Source organism: Coturnix japonica, chromosome 11 (genome assembly GCF_001577835.2).
Source record: "Coturnix japonica isolate 7356 chromosome 11, Coturnix japonica 2.1, whole genome shotgun sequence".
Lineage (NCBI taxonomy): Eukaryota > Metazoa > Chordata > Aves > Galliformes > Phasianidae > Coturnix > Coturnix japonica.
In genome coordinates, this window is record NC_029526.1 from 14,515,427 (window position 1) to 14,531,697 (window position 16,271).

General features: G+C 37.6%; 1 protein-coding gene across 5 annotated transcripts in view; it reads left to right on the forward strand.

Moving 5' to 3' along the window:
* CDH13 (cadherin 13) overlaps positions 1-16,271 on the forward strand; it is a 386,189-nt gene that overhangs the window by 352,929 nt on the left and 16,989 nt on the right. For all 5 annotated transcript variants that reach the window (XM_015874146.2, XM_015874147.2, XM_032447005.1 and 2 more), the window contains 2 exons: positions 6,326-6,468; positions 16,009-16,242. In XM_015874146.2, the coding sequence (XP_015729632.1) occupies positions 6,326-6,468; positions 16,009-16,242 (377 nt within the window). The remainder of the gene's footprint in view (positions 1-6,325; positions 6,469-16,008; positions 16,243-16,271) is intronic.

Here is a 16,271-nt window from a genome sequence, read left to right on the forward strand (position 1 = left end):
CGATATCAGCACTTGTTTCTCTTAGGTAATGTCTTGGCCTGTAGGTTTTGAGATGATTAAATGCTTAGATTTTGCCTCAGTAACATTCTGCGATGAAATACTTATGCTTCTGTTTTCCCCATTATAATAAATCCCACAGCTGCTTTTTAGTCATTTAGGGTCATATCCCCAATACAGTGGACAGACATCTGTGCTAGCTTTAAGCTAGTGCTAGCCATGATCTGTCATGGAGAGTACTGAGCTCAATGCAGGTTTTTTTTTTCCCTCTGTTCATTCATATTACATGGATGAAAAAGAAATTGCTAAAGAACTGATTCATCTAGCTGACTCTGTAAGGCTGCAGGGTGTTGCTGTATAAACTTACGAGTGTCTTATTAATTGGGTGACAAACTAATGGTCTTTACTCAGCATTGATCTCAATCTGCTCTCCTGACTATTTACCATTACCAGTTCCCATACACTGCCTGGCCATTATTCTGGTCCCTCATATGTAAACCTGAAATGTCTAGTAGCCAGCTGTTCTATGGACAAACCATAGACCTATTGCAAATGGCACATGGAGCTATTAATGTGTCACATATACATATTGGTATATAATGTATCATATATTGATATTATATATCATTATAAGTAGATTGATATGCCAGTTGCATCCCCATGGGAAGCACAAGACCCACAATTCATATATAAAACCGTTGTGATGGAAGCAACAAGGAATATGGGAATTAAAAAGTGCCAGGGTAGCACTGTATATCTGTTTACTAACGGCAATGCAGTTAATCTTATGTACAGAAAGCGGTACTGATTAATTTTTGCCCCTATCTCTCCTAGCACATAGCCATTTACCTGCTGACATGCTTTTGTTATTTCAGGCAGTTTTATTTGAATTGCTAATAAATTATGAAAAAAAACTTAGCTTTGAATTATTACTCAGATACGCCTGCATAACAGAACACCCTAAGCAACAGCAGAGTTACACTGAAATTCTTGTGATCTTGTGCCCATAGCAGTAATGATATAGTTCTGACAATACTGCCATGCCACCTGCGTGTACTCATTTAAAAGGAGACAGAAACCAAGGCACAGAATTGTTGGGACAGACCAGTGCCAACTGCACTGGGGCTGTATGGTGGGCACTGGCTCTTCGTTGGACTGCAGACCATTGCTGACTGTTGTATGAGATGCTAAATCTGTGTATTTCTTAATACTTAAGAGGTTATAGGACCTTTTGATATCCAAATGGGAAGACATAGGTGGAAGTAGTATTGAAAGGAGGCATGAAAAGCCTGGTGAATAATTGAGTTCCTTCATAAATGCTTACTTATATCTTCCTCAAGAAAATGTGATGAGTAACTCCTACCGGTGACTGATTCAATTGCCAGATATTTTGTTAATGTGATGAATTCAGTTGTGCCCAGTAATGTCTTCTTGCTACTGTTAGGGCATGCTGTGTCTTTTGCTGCCTTAATTAGTGAAGGCAAAAGGTGCTGGTGATTCAGTGGAAAAGATGTTATGTGGTGGTAAGGTAATCTTGATTGTTCAGGTTGAATTGGTGTCATGAGATGAGATTTGTGTCAGCTTGATTTAAAGATTAATAATGTCTGTGTTGGGAGGATTTTTCACTCAGAGACAAAATGAGGGTGTCATGCTGAGCTCCTAAGCTCAGAAAACACAAAGTTACCTGCCACGCTAATCAGTTTACTTGAGAAGATCATGAAGAGCTCATGGAAAGAGTTCAGAGACTGCTGTTATATGGTACAGTCCCAGCAGGAACAAAACAGATATGGTAACTTCAACACACCCACCTAATTGTCAGTGAAATGCTATGGATTGAGAAATGTGAATGATGTGAATGCCTTCCATTCAGAATAGAAATGTGTGTTTATACTTTGTAGGGGAAATGTTGGGTATAGTCAACCCTGATATATTTTCCTTATGTCAGTAGGGCCAGAATCCATAAAAGCTGTGAATATGAATGTATGAATAAGCTTTGTTACATTTCTGATACTGACTCCTTCCAGTCAGACTGAACAGATTGAAATGCTATGAAAATGGTTGCTGTCAATATTTTGACACTTTGAGTTTCACCCAGGACCAGTAAGCACACACACGCTCACACTGACACATGCACATAGAAGAGAGAATGAATTTGGAATCATCTGGTTTTGTCTCTATTTTAAATGTGGTTTAAAAAAAAGGAGTTAACTGTACAATTTGAAAATGACAGTGATGATTTTTTTCTGCATGTTAAGAAAGCTATTCAAATTACTCTTTTCTGCTCTGCCTATCTCAGTACTTTTGATGTCCGTCGTTGCATTATGTTCTCAGTCCTCTAGCGATCTTTTAGTAATTTTATCCTTTTCAAAGCTTCTCAAGGCAGAAATACATCCTTACCATTTTAAAGCTATGACTTGGTGTTGTGGTTTAACCTGCCAGGTGGTTGAACGCCACATAGTTGTCCGCTCTCTCCCTCCCTTCCCACTTGGATAAAAGAAGAGAATTAGGGGAAAAAAGCAACAAAGTAGGATTCGTAGATTGAGATAAAACTATTTACTATTAGATACTAAAAATGGGTAATAGTTACATATTCATATGTATTAGTGTATATAACAAGTGATGTGGAAGCAATTGCTCACCACCCAGTAACCCATGTCCAGCTAGTCCATGAGCAATGCAAGAGAGCGGGATGAACTCACACTCCTTTCAAAACTCTTTTTACATGGTATCTTCTGCCTTGCTCACTAGTTAGCCATGGTGTCACCTTGCTGCCTGTAGCCTGCAGTTCAGACTCTAGCTGCAAAGTCATATACTTCATTGGGCCAATACCACTGAACCACTTCTGTTGCATCTTGTTAGTCACACAATCTCTGTACAAGGTGAGATGAGCAGTGCCCACATGAACAAGGCTGAAGAACTGCCACCCTTCCCAGCCTGTCCAGCTTGCTCACCTTAACTCTTGTCAGTGCCACAAAGCAAGCTGGCACAGACGGGTCATTCAGTGTGGATTTGGCACTGCTCTTTCCTGTTGTGATGATACTCAATATGTTCAAAATGCCTCATTTTGCCTTGCTTCTGTTTCTGTTATAGCTAAGGGCCAAGACCCCTTGACTCCACATGGGAAAATTCTGGCAACTACTAAGCTCTGGCAGTCCTTGCCAAGAGCAGCATCTGACTCTGCTCCTAGATGCCTGGCTGCTCTCCTTGACCCTCTGGGCTATTTGACTGTTGGCTGTGAAACTGTTGTTGTGGCTAATGCAAGGTTGTGGTTCTGAAAGATCTCCATGTCTACCTTATTAGCTCTATTCTGCGTAACAGTTTTCTGTGCAAATCAAGCTGCCAGCCACAACTACCAAGCATGTCTGCTAGCCACCCCAGGAGGCATCCTCTGAATTATTTACCTGCATTACAAGATGAGAAAGATGACATTTATGCATTTAAAATCATTTCCATATATTTGCTATTTTATTGTAGTTCTGCATCAAATAGTCGAAGGGCACAGATTGATTTGTATTCCCTTCTGCATCTATAGCCACTCTGCATCTGTTCTTAATACTATAGCTAAGGTATATACTTCCCAGCAGGTAATTTCCAGGGAACTGTTTCTTCTGCTTCTTTTGCAATACCTGCCTTACAGATAATGCCAGAGCATGAACCTTGTGCAAGCAGATAACAGCCACACAGGCTACACCCAGTCGCCCATACTCAGGTGTTCATATGAACCTCAGAGACTGTGTTCTGTTGATACGGTTTAAATTAAGAACAAGAAAACAAAGAAACTCTACAAGGTAGCACTAAATTTCACTACTACAAGATAGAATGAGTCTAAAATAAGCAGTAATTGGCATTCCAGAGAACACAGGCTTGTATACATCCATACAGATCTATCAACATGCTTTTCAAAACAGAGTGGGTGCAAGCAGGCATGTAAGTTCGTGTTTAGTGAGCTAAACATGGTCTGATTTTCAAGACCGCCACATATGAGTAGATCCCACCGGAGTCAAACATAAGAAGTGAAGTTCTGTATTCTGTATTTCTATTTTTATAGTGTTTTTCTTGATGAGTTTATCCTACATCTTTTGCTATCAGAGTCCTCAAAAACAAACACACGAACAAAAAAACCCACAGAACAATTATCTTGGCTCTACTGCAGTATGCTCACAAGAAGTAAAAAATGTGGGAAAGACAAAGTGCTACTTTCACAATATCCTGTGCCAAATCACAGGTTATACAATTCAGTGTTTTATTTGCACAGCCATCAGTGCTTTGTAGAGCAATCAGGGAAGATAATGCAATCCATTTTAAATCCTCATTACTTTAAAAGTGTTGAATCTTCTTAAATTGTTTCAGGGTTAATTGAGAATTTGCAGTTTTACAACGGAGTGTGAATTGTGTGGGTTGCCCTGGTTTCATGTGTTTGTGCGTCTCTTTGTTGCAAAGTTATAAAAACAACAGTAAAAAATACAAGTGAAATAAGGATCTGTGTTGCTACCAATCTAGCAACTTGTTTTTACAGGAGATAAAGCTCAGCTATTGATTAGTTCAGATGGTTACGTGGAGGGACATGTTGTGTTGATGGAATGTCTCACTTCATGTTAGCAGTTGCTTTTGCTTCTTCTTCATGTATTGCCTAAGGGATAGGAAGGAAGCCAATGGTTTAGAAACTCTCAGTGACTTCTGTTGGAACATAAGCAAGCCGTGTGTTTTGAGAGTCTTAGTAAAGAACAGCATTCACATAGCCAGTGTCTATTACCACCTCGTTCTTATGAAATGAGAGTATCCTATTGATCTTTGGAGTAGAAAGTCAAACTATAGAGCAGTTTATTTCAATGGTCCTGTGAGCCACGTGGCAAATCTGTAAGGATTATGGAGCTCTGTATGTTCTACAGCATAATTCAAGTATTCCTCTGCTTGCAGTTATGATGGATACCTGATATGTGGCCTGGGAAAAGATGCTTCTGTCCTGTTTCTCAGGCATAACTAACTGTGCTACCTAGCTCACAAATGAGGAATCCAGCATGTCCAGAAGCTGAACCTTTTTAAGCAACCAATTTTCTTCTTGCTGACTATTGTGGTGTCCATGCCCCCAAATTATTGTCTTTGCTTAATGACATCTTCCTATGGGATTATTTCCAATTCTGAGTTATAGCTGGGATGAGGGATGGGAGGGGACCCATTCTTCATTTCATTAAAATGACTTTTGGACAGTGACAGAGCAGAAGCTTTATAGGCCTGAGACAAGAACTGAGGCTGCAGAGGCAACTGGACAGGACAGATGACATTGCCCCTTCATTGTTAGGGGTGGGAAAAGACATACCTTAGTTTCTTAGAGGAATCTAGCAATTGACAGTGATTCATATTTCCTCTTCCCAGAGGAGAAAATAGACCAAAGCAAGCCTCTGAAGTAGGAATTCAATGATACCACGTCTCTGGTTGGCCTACAGTTGTTCTCCTTTTCTAGCAAATAACCATTTTCTTTCCTTTTACATGCTTTATTTCTTCCTCTCTAACAATCTGTTACATTTATTTACTTGCTCAGAAAATAGTTGCACACCTTGTTTGTAATGACAGTCTCATCATATTGATCTAATTGCTACAACATCTATATCAAATTAATAGAAGCAAAAAACTACGGATCAAAAACTGCAGAACAAATGCATGCAAACAGAGCATCTGCATACAGCCCGCTCCTGAGTCAGACCCAATGAATCTAAACTCAATTTGGATATCACATCTCACATTTTACTGTATCTCCAGACCCATCCTAAATAATCAACTGCAAGGGGAAAAAAAAAAAAAAAAAAAAAAAAAAAAAAAAAATTGAATAAAAATTTCAGATTACTAAAAAAAAAAAAAAAAAAAAAAAAAAAAAATTTGGAAAAGCAATAAAAGGAAATAAATTCTAGTCCAAGCAACTTGAACTCGGAGTCTAGAAGAATGTGAGAGGATTTATGAAGTCCGTAAACACCACTGCTACTGCAGAGGCCTGCTGAAAGTATTCAGATACTTTAGCTGTGTAACACTCCTAAGACTCTTAGGAGGAAGCAGATCCTATGTAATGTTTCAGATATTGATTTCTCTGTGAAGCTCTGGGGCTTCTGTATCCAAAGGTATTGGCTCAAATCTGTGTTTCTTTGTCAAATGAACTTAACAATAATGCTCCGTCTCAAAAGGAAAACGCCAAGTTTAAGTTGTTGGGTTTTATTTGAAGTCTTAAGAGATCCACCCCATAGAAACCTATGACTGAAAAGACACATTCTTTTGTAGAAATGCAACTGTTTTATTTCTAAATACACAAATTGATGATGATTATTTCCTTTTTACTTAGGTATTCGGTTTACAAGGATCCAGCAAGCTGGCTAGAGATTAATCCTACCAATGGTACCGTTGCCACCACTGCTATCTTGGATCGGGAATCTCCTCATGTTCAGAATAACATATACACTGCTCTCTTTTTGGCAATAGACAGTGGTGAGTAACTATTATGGACTGTATTCACTCAATATATAACTAATTGTTTTTCTATTTGAAAGGTACACATGCATAGGTTTAAGCACTTTGTTAGCTGGCCATCTGAAGGCACAGGAGGTCACTGCAATAACAAAGAAAAAACCATCAAATTCAGAGCAATTTTGATTTAAGGTTACATCTCAAATACTTATTTCTATGCTGAGATCTCAATGAGAGATGCAAATAACATGTGAATATTCTTGGAAAGCAATAAATCGTCTTTATCAGAGTTAATTTCTTCATAATATTTGAGCAGTTAGTAAGCCTAAGGCACCTAAATTCCAATAACAACTTGTCCCTGATATGCTGAATTCTATTCTACTCAATGCAGTGACAGTGGCAATAAAAACCTAAGTAAAAACCCTTGTTAAAATGCAATATTTTTTAAATATTATGAGGATTAAAGTTCCTTCTGTCAAATATAATCAGAATTAAACTATCTACTGAAAATTCAGTAAGCGACTTTTGGAGCATAAAGAGAAGAGAAAATCCGGAATGTTTCTGCAAACCTCCAGAGCTAACGGAGCAAAATAAATAACAGATTTGTCTGTAATATTACAGCTAATATGGTAACATTTTCCCACAGCTGCAGCTGGTTTAGTCCTAGTGATGAACTGCAGAATGTTCTTTTTAAGAGAGCAATTCTATATTTTTGTAACCATGGGACTCAGGGAACATTTGTGGGGCCTGATGGGGGGGAGGGGAAAGTATCTCCTTATATATGAAAGATAAAAATTCTGCTGATACTTTCCTTATCATTCATAAACATATATTTTCTAGGGAAATTTCCACAGCAAAATGTAGCACTAAACTTATCTCTGTTTTTAACATGCTATCAAATAAAGACGTTTTAAAGGCACCTTAAAACAGGAAATATCATCTTAGGATGAAAGTTACATTCCGGTATAATATTCCAGAAGGATTATCAATAGAGTAAAGTTTCACATGTTTTAAAGGTGGAGTCAAACACCCTCTAAGAGAAGAGGCGGAAGACTCAGCTATAAAATGTTGAGTATTTCCTACTGTGGGAATCAGTCTATATGAAGATGAATTTTCCTTACTTTGGGGTAGATGTTTATCTTACTCTCAGCACAGTAACACTCATTACTCAGCCATTCTGAAGCAGGAGCCTTACTGCTCAGTGAACCCTCTTCATTCCCATAACTTTATCCATGCTGGAAAAAGGAGACAGAGGTGTCTAAAAGGTGCACTACACCACAGAGCAAGAGAGGACGTGGTAACATGGGTTGGACACAAAGGAATTGTGTTCAGCTGACATACTGAGTCAGCATCTCATTCTAGCAGTTGTTGTGCTTATTTCTAATTTGGTAGTCCTGTTAGCACGGGAGCTAATCTACTTCAACATTATTGACTTATTTAATGAAGTAATTAGGAACCACATGTGTGCGTTTAGTACTGGCATGCTAAGGTGCCAGTAATGGTCATTCAAACATGATGTTTACTGTGCTGTGAGCTGTGTGCTGATTTTTAATGGTATTTATAATGTGGTAAGATTCTAAAATGAAATACAGATTTGGACATTAGTCCTTGCAAAAGAACCTTAGTCAAACATGAAAAGGACAAATCGTTTTCTGCTAGTATTCATAGCATATAGAATATATTAGCTACAGAAGGGACTCAGATATCCATTATATTCCATCACTGCCTGTTTTTAAAATGACCACACACTGGTATTTTATTTCAGCTGTAGAGGCAGCTGAAGGCAAACTCCTGGTGGTACTTCTTTTTTCTTCCCCTTCCACTGATATCAGTGGAGAAGCTGTTACTGGATACTCCAGGCACTGACTGCTGGTTATCACCCTTCAAGGCTGGGGACAAATGGAAGGGAGTTTTTCTGTTTAGTAAGATATTTGAGATTTCAGCCAGAAGTAAAACCAGGAACTCCATGGTTGGTGGTTCTTTATATAAATCCATCACAGATCTATCTTTCATCAGTAAATCACGAAAGCTTTCTTTATTTGTAGGATGGTAATCATGAGAGAATTATTAGAAAATGAAGTCATTCCAGTGCAGAAAATAATACATTTATTATGTTCTTCTTGAACTTGATACTATTATCCAATTAACTAAAGAGAAATGTAGCTAAGCACGAACTATATTACATCTGCTCTAAACAGTTCCTGTGCATTCCAAACTTAATTTAAACAATGCATAAAAGCACATTTGATGGACACTCTTAATTTTATAGATAATGAAGTTTGACCTTTTATTGAGGGAAATTTCATGGTAAAAAGAACTTTTTGGAATGAATATCCCAACTTGCTCTGTACTTTTGATTGCAGTAAAGGTCAAGGTAGTGTCTTTAGAATTTGAAACCTCTTTATTAAAGACTTGTGTGGACACAGAGTCTCTGGTCTATTAAAGAAGAAATTAAATAATGGTAGGAAATATCATGAAGCAGACTTAACACTTTGAAGTGTCATGAACTGTGTTTAGTCTGAGAATGAGCTCATAACAGGACAAAGTCAGGTTTATGCAAACTTAGTTTCATTCAACCTTATCAGGGGTTATCAAGATTATGAAAGGTGCCAATAGTGGTCACCATTTTATTTCCTTTATTCACCATTCTAATCACTAAAAACAATGCAGTATTATAAGCATAATTATTGGGAGTGTCTGTATAAACCACACATATATAGGCAATAAATCACTTCAGTCTGAGAGACCTGCTTGGATCAGACCTTCCAGGTGAGCTGCTGTGTAACTATGTTGTACAGATCCTGTTACATTCTGGAGCATTTGAGATGACTCTCATAAAGCATAATGCCCACTTTTTTTTTCTCACAAAGGCTGTCGTGCTAAAAACTCCCTTGGAATTGTTCTGTTCCCATTATGTAAACTCTCCAGGTCTTTAGAAGAAAAGCTTTGGTTTCCTTAGTTTGCTTGATACATGGAAACAAACCTGTGCAGGTCAGGTAGGCCAGCTGCTGGTGAGAAATGTGGAAGTGCCGATATCTGACTGAGTCATTTAAATCCTGATAGCACACCAAAAGGAAAATGAGAAGGAGGTGAGTCAGGATCTAATTTTCACTTTTTTCTGTGTTTCCAAGGACCAGCTGAAATACTCTCAAGCATCTGTTGTGCAGTTCTTGATAGTCCTAATCATTAGAAGGAAAATTTGTCATTCTGTACCATGTGTAATGAACGGAAGCAGACAACAGCTAGGAAATAATTGAGTGACAAAGAGATGTGTCACCATTTGCAAATAGAATTTTTCCTTACATGTACCTAACCTGTCTTCTGGCTTCATGATGTACATAATTAAATTACCACAGATTGATTCCACCTAAAACATGCTATTTTTGAAGAAATCAGGCAATTAGTTGCCATAGCAACCCAATTAAGCCAGTTTTATACCCCTTATCTTAATTGCTGTATTAATTGAGAAGAGAAAATAAGCGGAATACTTATCCTTTTCTTGCCATTTTAAATTTCAGCAAAATATGAATTGCACGCAAAATATTGTTTTAATTTGTCACCATGGACTCATGATTAGAAAAAGAAATTAGAATGCTGAAAACAGTATTTAAGACGGATGGCATATGTCAGTAGCAATTTGATATGCTGAAAGAGCTGTGCTCTTTTGAAATGTAATTACTCAAAAATAGGATCTGCATATATTATGGGAGTGAATGAACGAAGCATCGCAACTTTTGGAAACTATTTTATATGTTCTGGAGGAACAAATAATGGATACGTCAATGTGTATTTATAAAACAGGGAATTTCAACAGCATGGGAAATTTGGGACCTCTTTCATAGGAAATGTCAGCATGGCGTTTATAAGGCCAGATTTCAACTATGTCAGACGCTTGAGCAGCACACCCAAATCCCGATATTTTACCACTCTATTGGTTCCATTTACTTTTCTTGAGCCATTAATGGAGTTCAGCTGGAACACAAAGCGTAATGGAGCACGGCTGTCTGAACGGAATTTACGCCTGCAGTGAGTACCTGCTGCCAAATCACCTCATGTGCACACACTGTCTGATGAGAAGAACAGAGGATGGAGGCAGAAAAGAAACAGGAGGGAGGAGACTGAAATTTCAGTTTAGATTTTTATGGCAGTATCATGAGAGATCATGAGGTGTTGTTTCTCACAGTCTATATTTGAAGTGCAACCACTTAAAGAGAGAGCCTATAACACAGCCTGAATGTGTCCTGCACAGCCTGGCTTTGGGAATTTCTGAAATACTCCTTTCATTCTTTGTTCTCCTCCTGTCTTGCTCTAATAAATAGAAGGAAGCAGCTTCTCCTTTAGGCAAATGTGAAGCTGAAAGTAGAGAAATGGGTAAAAAATAAATCCACACCCAAGGGGAGATCTTAGGCAGTCTGACATTTTATGGTTAGTTACATAGGAGTAAAATGAAGAGAATTCTGTAGATACCACTGCAAATGTTCAACTTGACCTTCATGTGATTATGATCCAGATGTGGTTTACAGAAGTTTAAGGAGAGAAGGCTTTATTGATGATGCAGCAGAGGAAATGTAATAGTGCCAGAAATTAGAGAACTCACATTTTCAAAGGCTGTTTTTAGGCTCAGACATGAAGAAAAATTGTTCTTCTTCACTTCCTTCCACCTCCTCATTCCCTATCTGTGCAACTGTTAGCCCACAGAAAAGTCTCAGCAGGTAAAAGAAGTTGGAATGGAGCTTTGCGGTTACATAAATGATAGCACAATTGGAGTAAAAACTGCTGCTAAATGGTAAACCATAAATATCATAGTAAAACTGAGAGCAAATGAATTTCCATTCTGTCAGTCTGAGAAGAAATCTACATGGCAGTTACCCTACATGTCTGGCAGAGGACAAACTGCTTGCTTGAGTAATTAAATGGCCTTGTAATTTTTGCATCATGGCGTAGAAGGACATAGATAACATGTATTAATTTGATGGTGCTGGGAGCTTAATTTAATAAGAGGAATCGAGTGCAGAAGTTTTTTTGCCACTCATAATGAGCATGTGAAAACTGACAGTCTGTGCTCCATCCCTCCTAAAAGTTGTTCTAGCTTCTAGCAGTACTGTGGCTTAAATCTGTGCAGCTGATGGATTCTTTAAATTGGTTGAATTTTCTTTGAAAATATAATTATTTTTTTAAAGAGTAATAATTGAAATTAAATTTTTATTTTTATTTTTTTTCCCCTAAATGTTTTAAATTATTTATTGTACTGCAAAGTCATTTATACGTAAATATTCCCTTGTAATGACCAAGATACAAAACATCAGTATTTTAAATACAGGATATCTCCCATCTTTAACTTTTCATGCCATTGGGTGAACTTGCTAAACTTAAGTGAATACATGCAGCCACATATCTTAATGTTTTCAGATTTGTGTCTGGGGTTTTCCTTGTTAGTTAATTACCAATCCTTTGTTCCTTAGCTGTGCCACTAAACAAATCATATTATTTACAAGTAAATTGACTTCCATCTAATTCAGCTAAAGCTAATTTTCACATTACATGTGGAGAAGTATTTCTTTGTGCAGTCGATAATACTTTCTTGTGCAACTTGTTCTGGTTTAGATCAAGTCAAGTTTGATGTCAAAACATAAAGAAGTTAAATGAGAAAGGCAGTCATAAATTAAACGAATGCTAATTAGTTGAAAAAGTATTATCCCCCCCCATTTAAACATGACTGTGGACTCGTTTATGCAGTGTTCAATCTTTTATGATACTAACTGTAGGAAGACATGGTAGAAATGCAGTTGTCTACACAGTGCCATAAAATAGGATGCTCTGCAGGAAACCCACAGTCGCTTCCTGAGTTTCAATTGGATAGCCTTAAAAATGAAGTCCTTGACTTTCACTTTTAGTGGTATTCGGTTTCAGATATGTCCAGCACGGTAAGAAAGTCTCCCCCTTATGTGGTATTAGCCAACTCTGCATTTCTGCTCTCACATCAAATACATGAAAGCAGTTGGTATTGAAAGGTACATTGATAAGCAGTTCCTTAATCCAGTTTCAAATCAGTATGAATATTGGTTTTAATTTCATGAAGCACAGCTCAGCTGTGTTAGAAATCCATACACAGCATCACGTTTCTGTTTAGAAACTAAAAAGGGGAACATGAAATGGCTCTGTATGTCCATAAAAATGTTACGCTCAGATTAAACGCATCATCAGCCATTCAACCACAATTGCTTGTTAGACATGCCATTTTAAGCAAGCCTTGATACTTAAGAGAAATGTCATCTTAATCCATGGTCATCATTGTCCACAATCGGTATCTTTTAAGAATCTGACTGCCTGATTTTATTAGTTAGATGTCTAAATGCCATCATTGTTCCTGTGAGAACTTTCTGGAGCAAAAACTCGGTTTCAGTTTTCATTGGCCAGGTTTTTCTTCCGAGTGCTTATCATGTAAGACATTACTAATAATTCTAATACAATTCTGTGCAGCTCTTTGTTATAATACAAGTACATAGAATTATAGAAGTGAAGCATTTATTTTGATACTATTTTTTAAAATAAAAGGAGCAATATGGCAATTTATGCTGAAGGTACCAAGATCCAGTTTAACATCGACATCTTCTGGTAACAGTCTTTTGCTTTACAGATTCTAGGTGACAGACAATAGATCCCATCATATCCTATGCTGGTCTCTAACACTTGAAATAGAACTACTTTTGTGTTAGTCTATTTTGTCCTTGTTGCATCTTACAGCATCACTAACTGCTGCCTAACCAAGGACTGCTATCAGGTTTTTATGTGGTCTAATGCTAGGAGATGAAGATATTACCAGTCCCAATGCACTACAAATAAGTGTAACATAGATTTACAATTGCAGCACGATCTAAGATGAATCTGTACATTTTTGGTGTTGTCAATCAAATTTTTAGTCCCTCAGACCTTAACAAGCTTGGAAGCTCTTACATCACCATCTCAAGATCACTTCTTCGAATTCTTAAAATCAGGATTTAATAGCGAGCGCTGATTTTCTTTCAGTGTGAAATTAGCTGCTATCCTTCAGTCCATTTGAGCAGCTTTTACATGTGAGTAACGAGTAATGTGATGACATTTCATTTGTATGTATGCCATAGTATATCACAGCTATTCCACTTGTGGAATGCATTGCAGGACTTAGAAATTTTCTCTGTTCCAAGTGACTCCTAAAGTACCTAAAAGTTCCGAGTATTAATTTTCATCAGGAATGACCAGTTCAGTGACATAATGGAACCAGGCTCCTCTGTAAAGATGTTCCCAAGGGTTACTGGACACAGCCCTTTATGTCTTCGTTTACACATTAATTTTCTTTTCAGCTGCTAAGTTTTACAATGAGAATTAGTTCTATTTCAGGATTAAATTACACTGAAGAAATCTTTCATTTCAAAACTAGAGCTGTCTAGAGATCATGGGATTTTTGACTGTTTCTTATTTCAAAAGCATAATACTGTCACATTTATAAAAGTCATACATTCCCAGTGGATGTATTGTGACCATATTTCCTTGATTCTTTTTTTTTTTTTTTTTTTGCATTTTTTATGACGTGTGTTAACAAGTGTCAGCTTACGACCCTGACATTTGCTTATTTTTCTTTTGGAAGTCTTCATAAATCACCAGAAAGTTTTGTTTAAATCAGTAGAAATAAAACAGCCGGAGAATAAGTCATTGAAATGGACACAAGCAATTTCCTTCCTCCCTATTTGTGTAGAATAGTTGACTGGCCCATGAGCCATATGAAGATAGGGAAACATTAACGTGGCAGAGAAAATGCAGTCATATCTGCATTTGACAAAATAACAGTACATTCATAATGCTGTTGGCTTCTTAATTTCAAAAGGCAGATTTTAATATTACTGACTTCAGAGAAAGATAAGAAGGGCAGTGCATACGACATTATCAGTCCAATGTGGAAATAATGCATTCAAAATTAAAGACAGCAGTTTAATTAAGTGCATGAAAGGCTGGCTTTTATGATCATATTTCAAATACTCGAATGTCTTTTCATCCATTCTGCTGTATGACTTTACTTAATAATATATCAAGAACAAAAAATGTATTGGAGCCTTTCTGCAAATTCAATTAGTCCAATAAAAAGTGAAAAATAATTTCTTTTTCATTAAAAAGAACTCAACCCTAACCCTTCCGATGACAAAGTGAGAGATGAGTGAGGGGAAAAGCTGAAGAACTATGAAAATTCTGCCTTTGTTATGCATTTATGTGTGCATGAAACAGATGAAGTGTCACCATTAGTATCATTTGTTATTGAAAGGACTAATTGCATTCTGTTACAGTTAGTCATTTATCAGATCCAGACCACAGGGTATTTACTTCTCTCTTAGGATGCACTCTCAGTGTGGGAGTAATCCCATAGTTCATTGGGCTGCATGCAAAAGTGCTAAACGTCAAACTACCGTGACACACTGCACTGGTGCTTTACAGGTTAAGTACTATCTCTTCAATTCTTTCTACCTGCTGAGGATTTACAGCTGTGGGAAGTGCAGAGATGATAGATGGTGTGTTCTAAGCCAGTAAAATGAGCATCACAAAATGACCCTTCAGTAAGTGCATCATTTCAAATAGGATTGTTAGATATGGTAAACAATGCAGGAAGAAATGTGCACTTAGAAAAAACTGGGATCTGTCAAAACAATCTGTAAGGAGATCTGCAATAAGATCCTGAGCTTTAGATTGAAAGCAGTAGGTTACTGGCTCAGCCATGGCACGCACCTGTAGTGACTGAAAGCGATTACTACTTGTCAGATCCTCTCTGACCTCTCTGAAATGAGGTGCCAGCATCAGCCCGGCTCCCAGTGGGCTGAACTGTCCCCTTGGCAGACACTGCCAGTGCTACAGCTTTTTTGCCACTCACAGCCTTGGCAGGAATGCCATTAGTGAATCATGGTAAGTAAACAGCAGCCTCACCTCTGAAACTGGTCCCTACAGGTCATGGCTGAGACAGGCCAGCAGATGATTTGAAAAAGCTTGAATCTCCCATCACTAACACAGGGTGGCTCAGGGTAAATAAAAGGTCACGTTTTCTAGAGACGCATGCTGATAGGTTTCACTTCTGCTAACGTAACAAAATGGGGGCTGAGGTAAGGGTTACTGAGAAACAACCTGCTACTTATGAGTCCCACTGTACAAATTGACTCCCCTCTGCTGTCATTTTTCCTCCTATTTGTCTCTAGTTCTTTTAATACCGCACTGTCCATGCAGGGGATATTTCCCACTATGATTCTCTCAGTATGCATTTATGAACAGATTGTTCCAGATGTCTATTCATGTCCTAATCTCATTTTGACTTCAAAATACTTTTCTTAGAATAATTGTCCATACTGTGGAGAAGCAGACAGACTGCATTTGGAAAATATAGCAACGATTTACAACACTAACCCTTCAATTTTAAAAAGCAGTAATTCTCAAGTAACAGAAGGAAGATATATAAAAAATATTTTCCTTGGCATCCATGCAGGCACAAGTATGATAAACATTTATGGAAAGATGATTTAATAAACTCTTTGTTTGTTCTTCATATAGGTAACCCTCCTGCTACAGGTACAGGAACTTTACACATCACCTTGGAAGACGTCAATGACAACATCCCATCCCTTTACCCAACGCTGGCAAAAGTCTGCGATGATGCTAAAGATCTCAGAGTAGTGGTACTAGGAGCATCAGACAAAGACCTCCATCCCAACACAGATCCGTTTAAATTTGAACTGAGTAAGCAATCTGGCCCAGAAAAGTTGTGGAGAATCAACAAGCTTAACAGTAAGTTCTTTACTTTTATTTTTCATGCA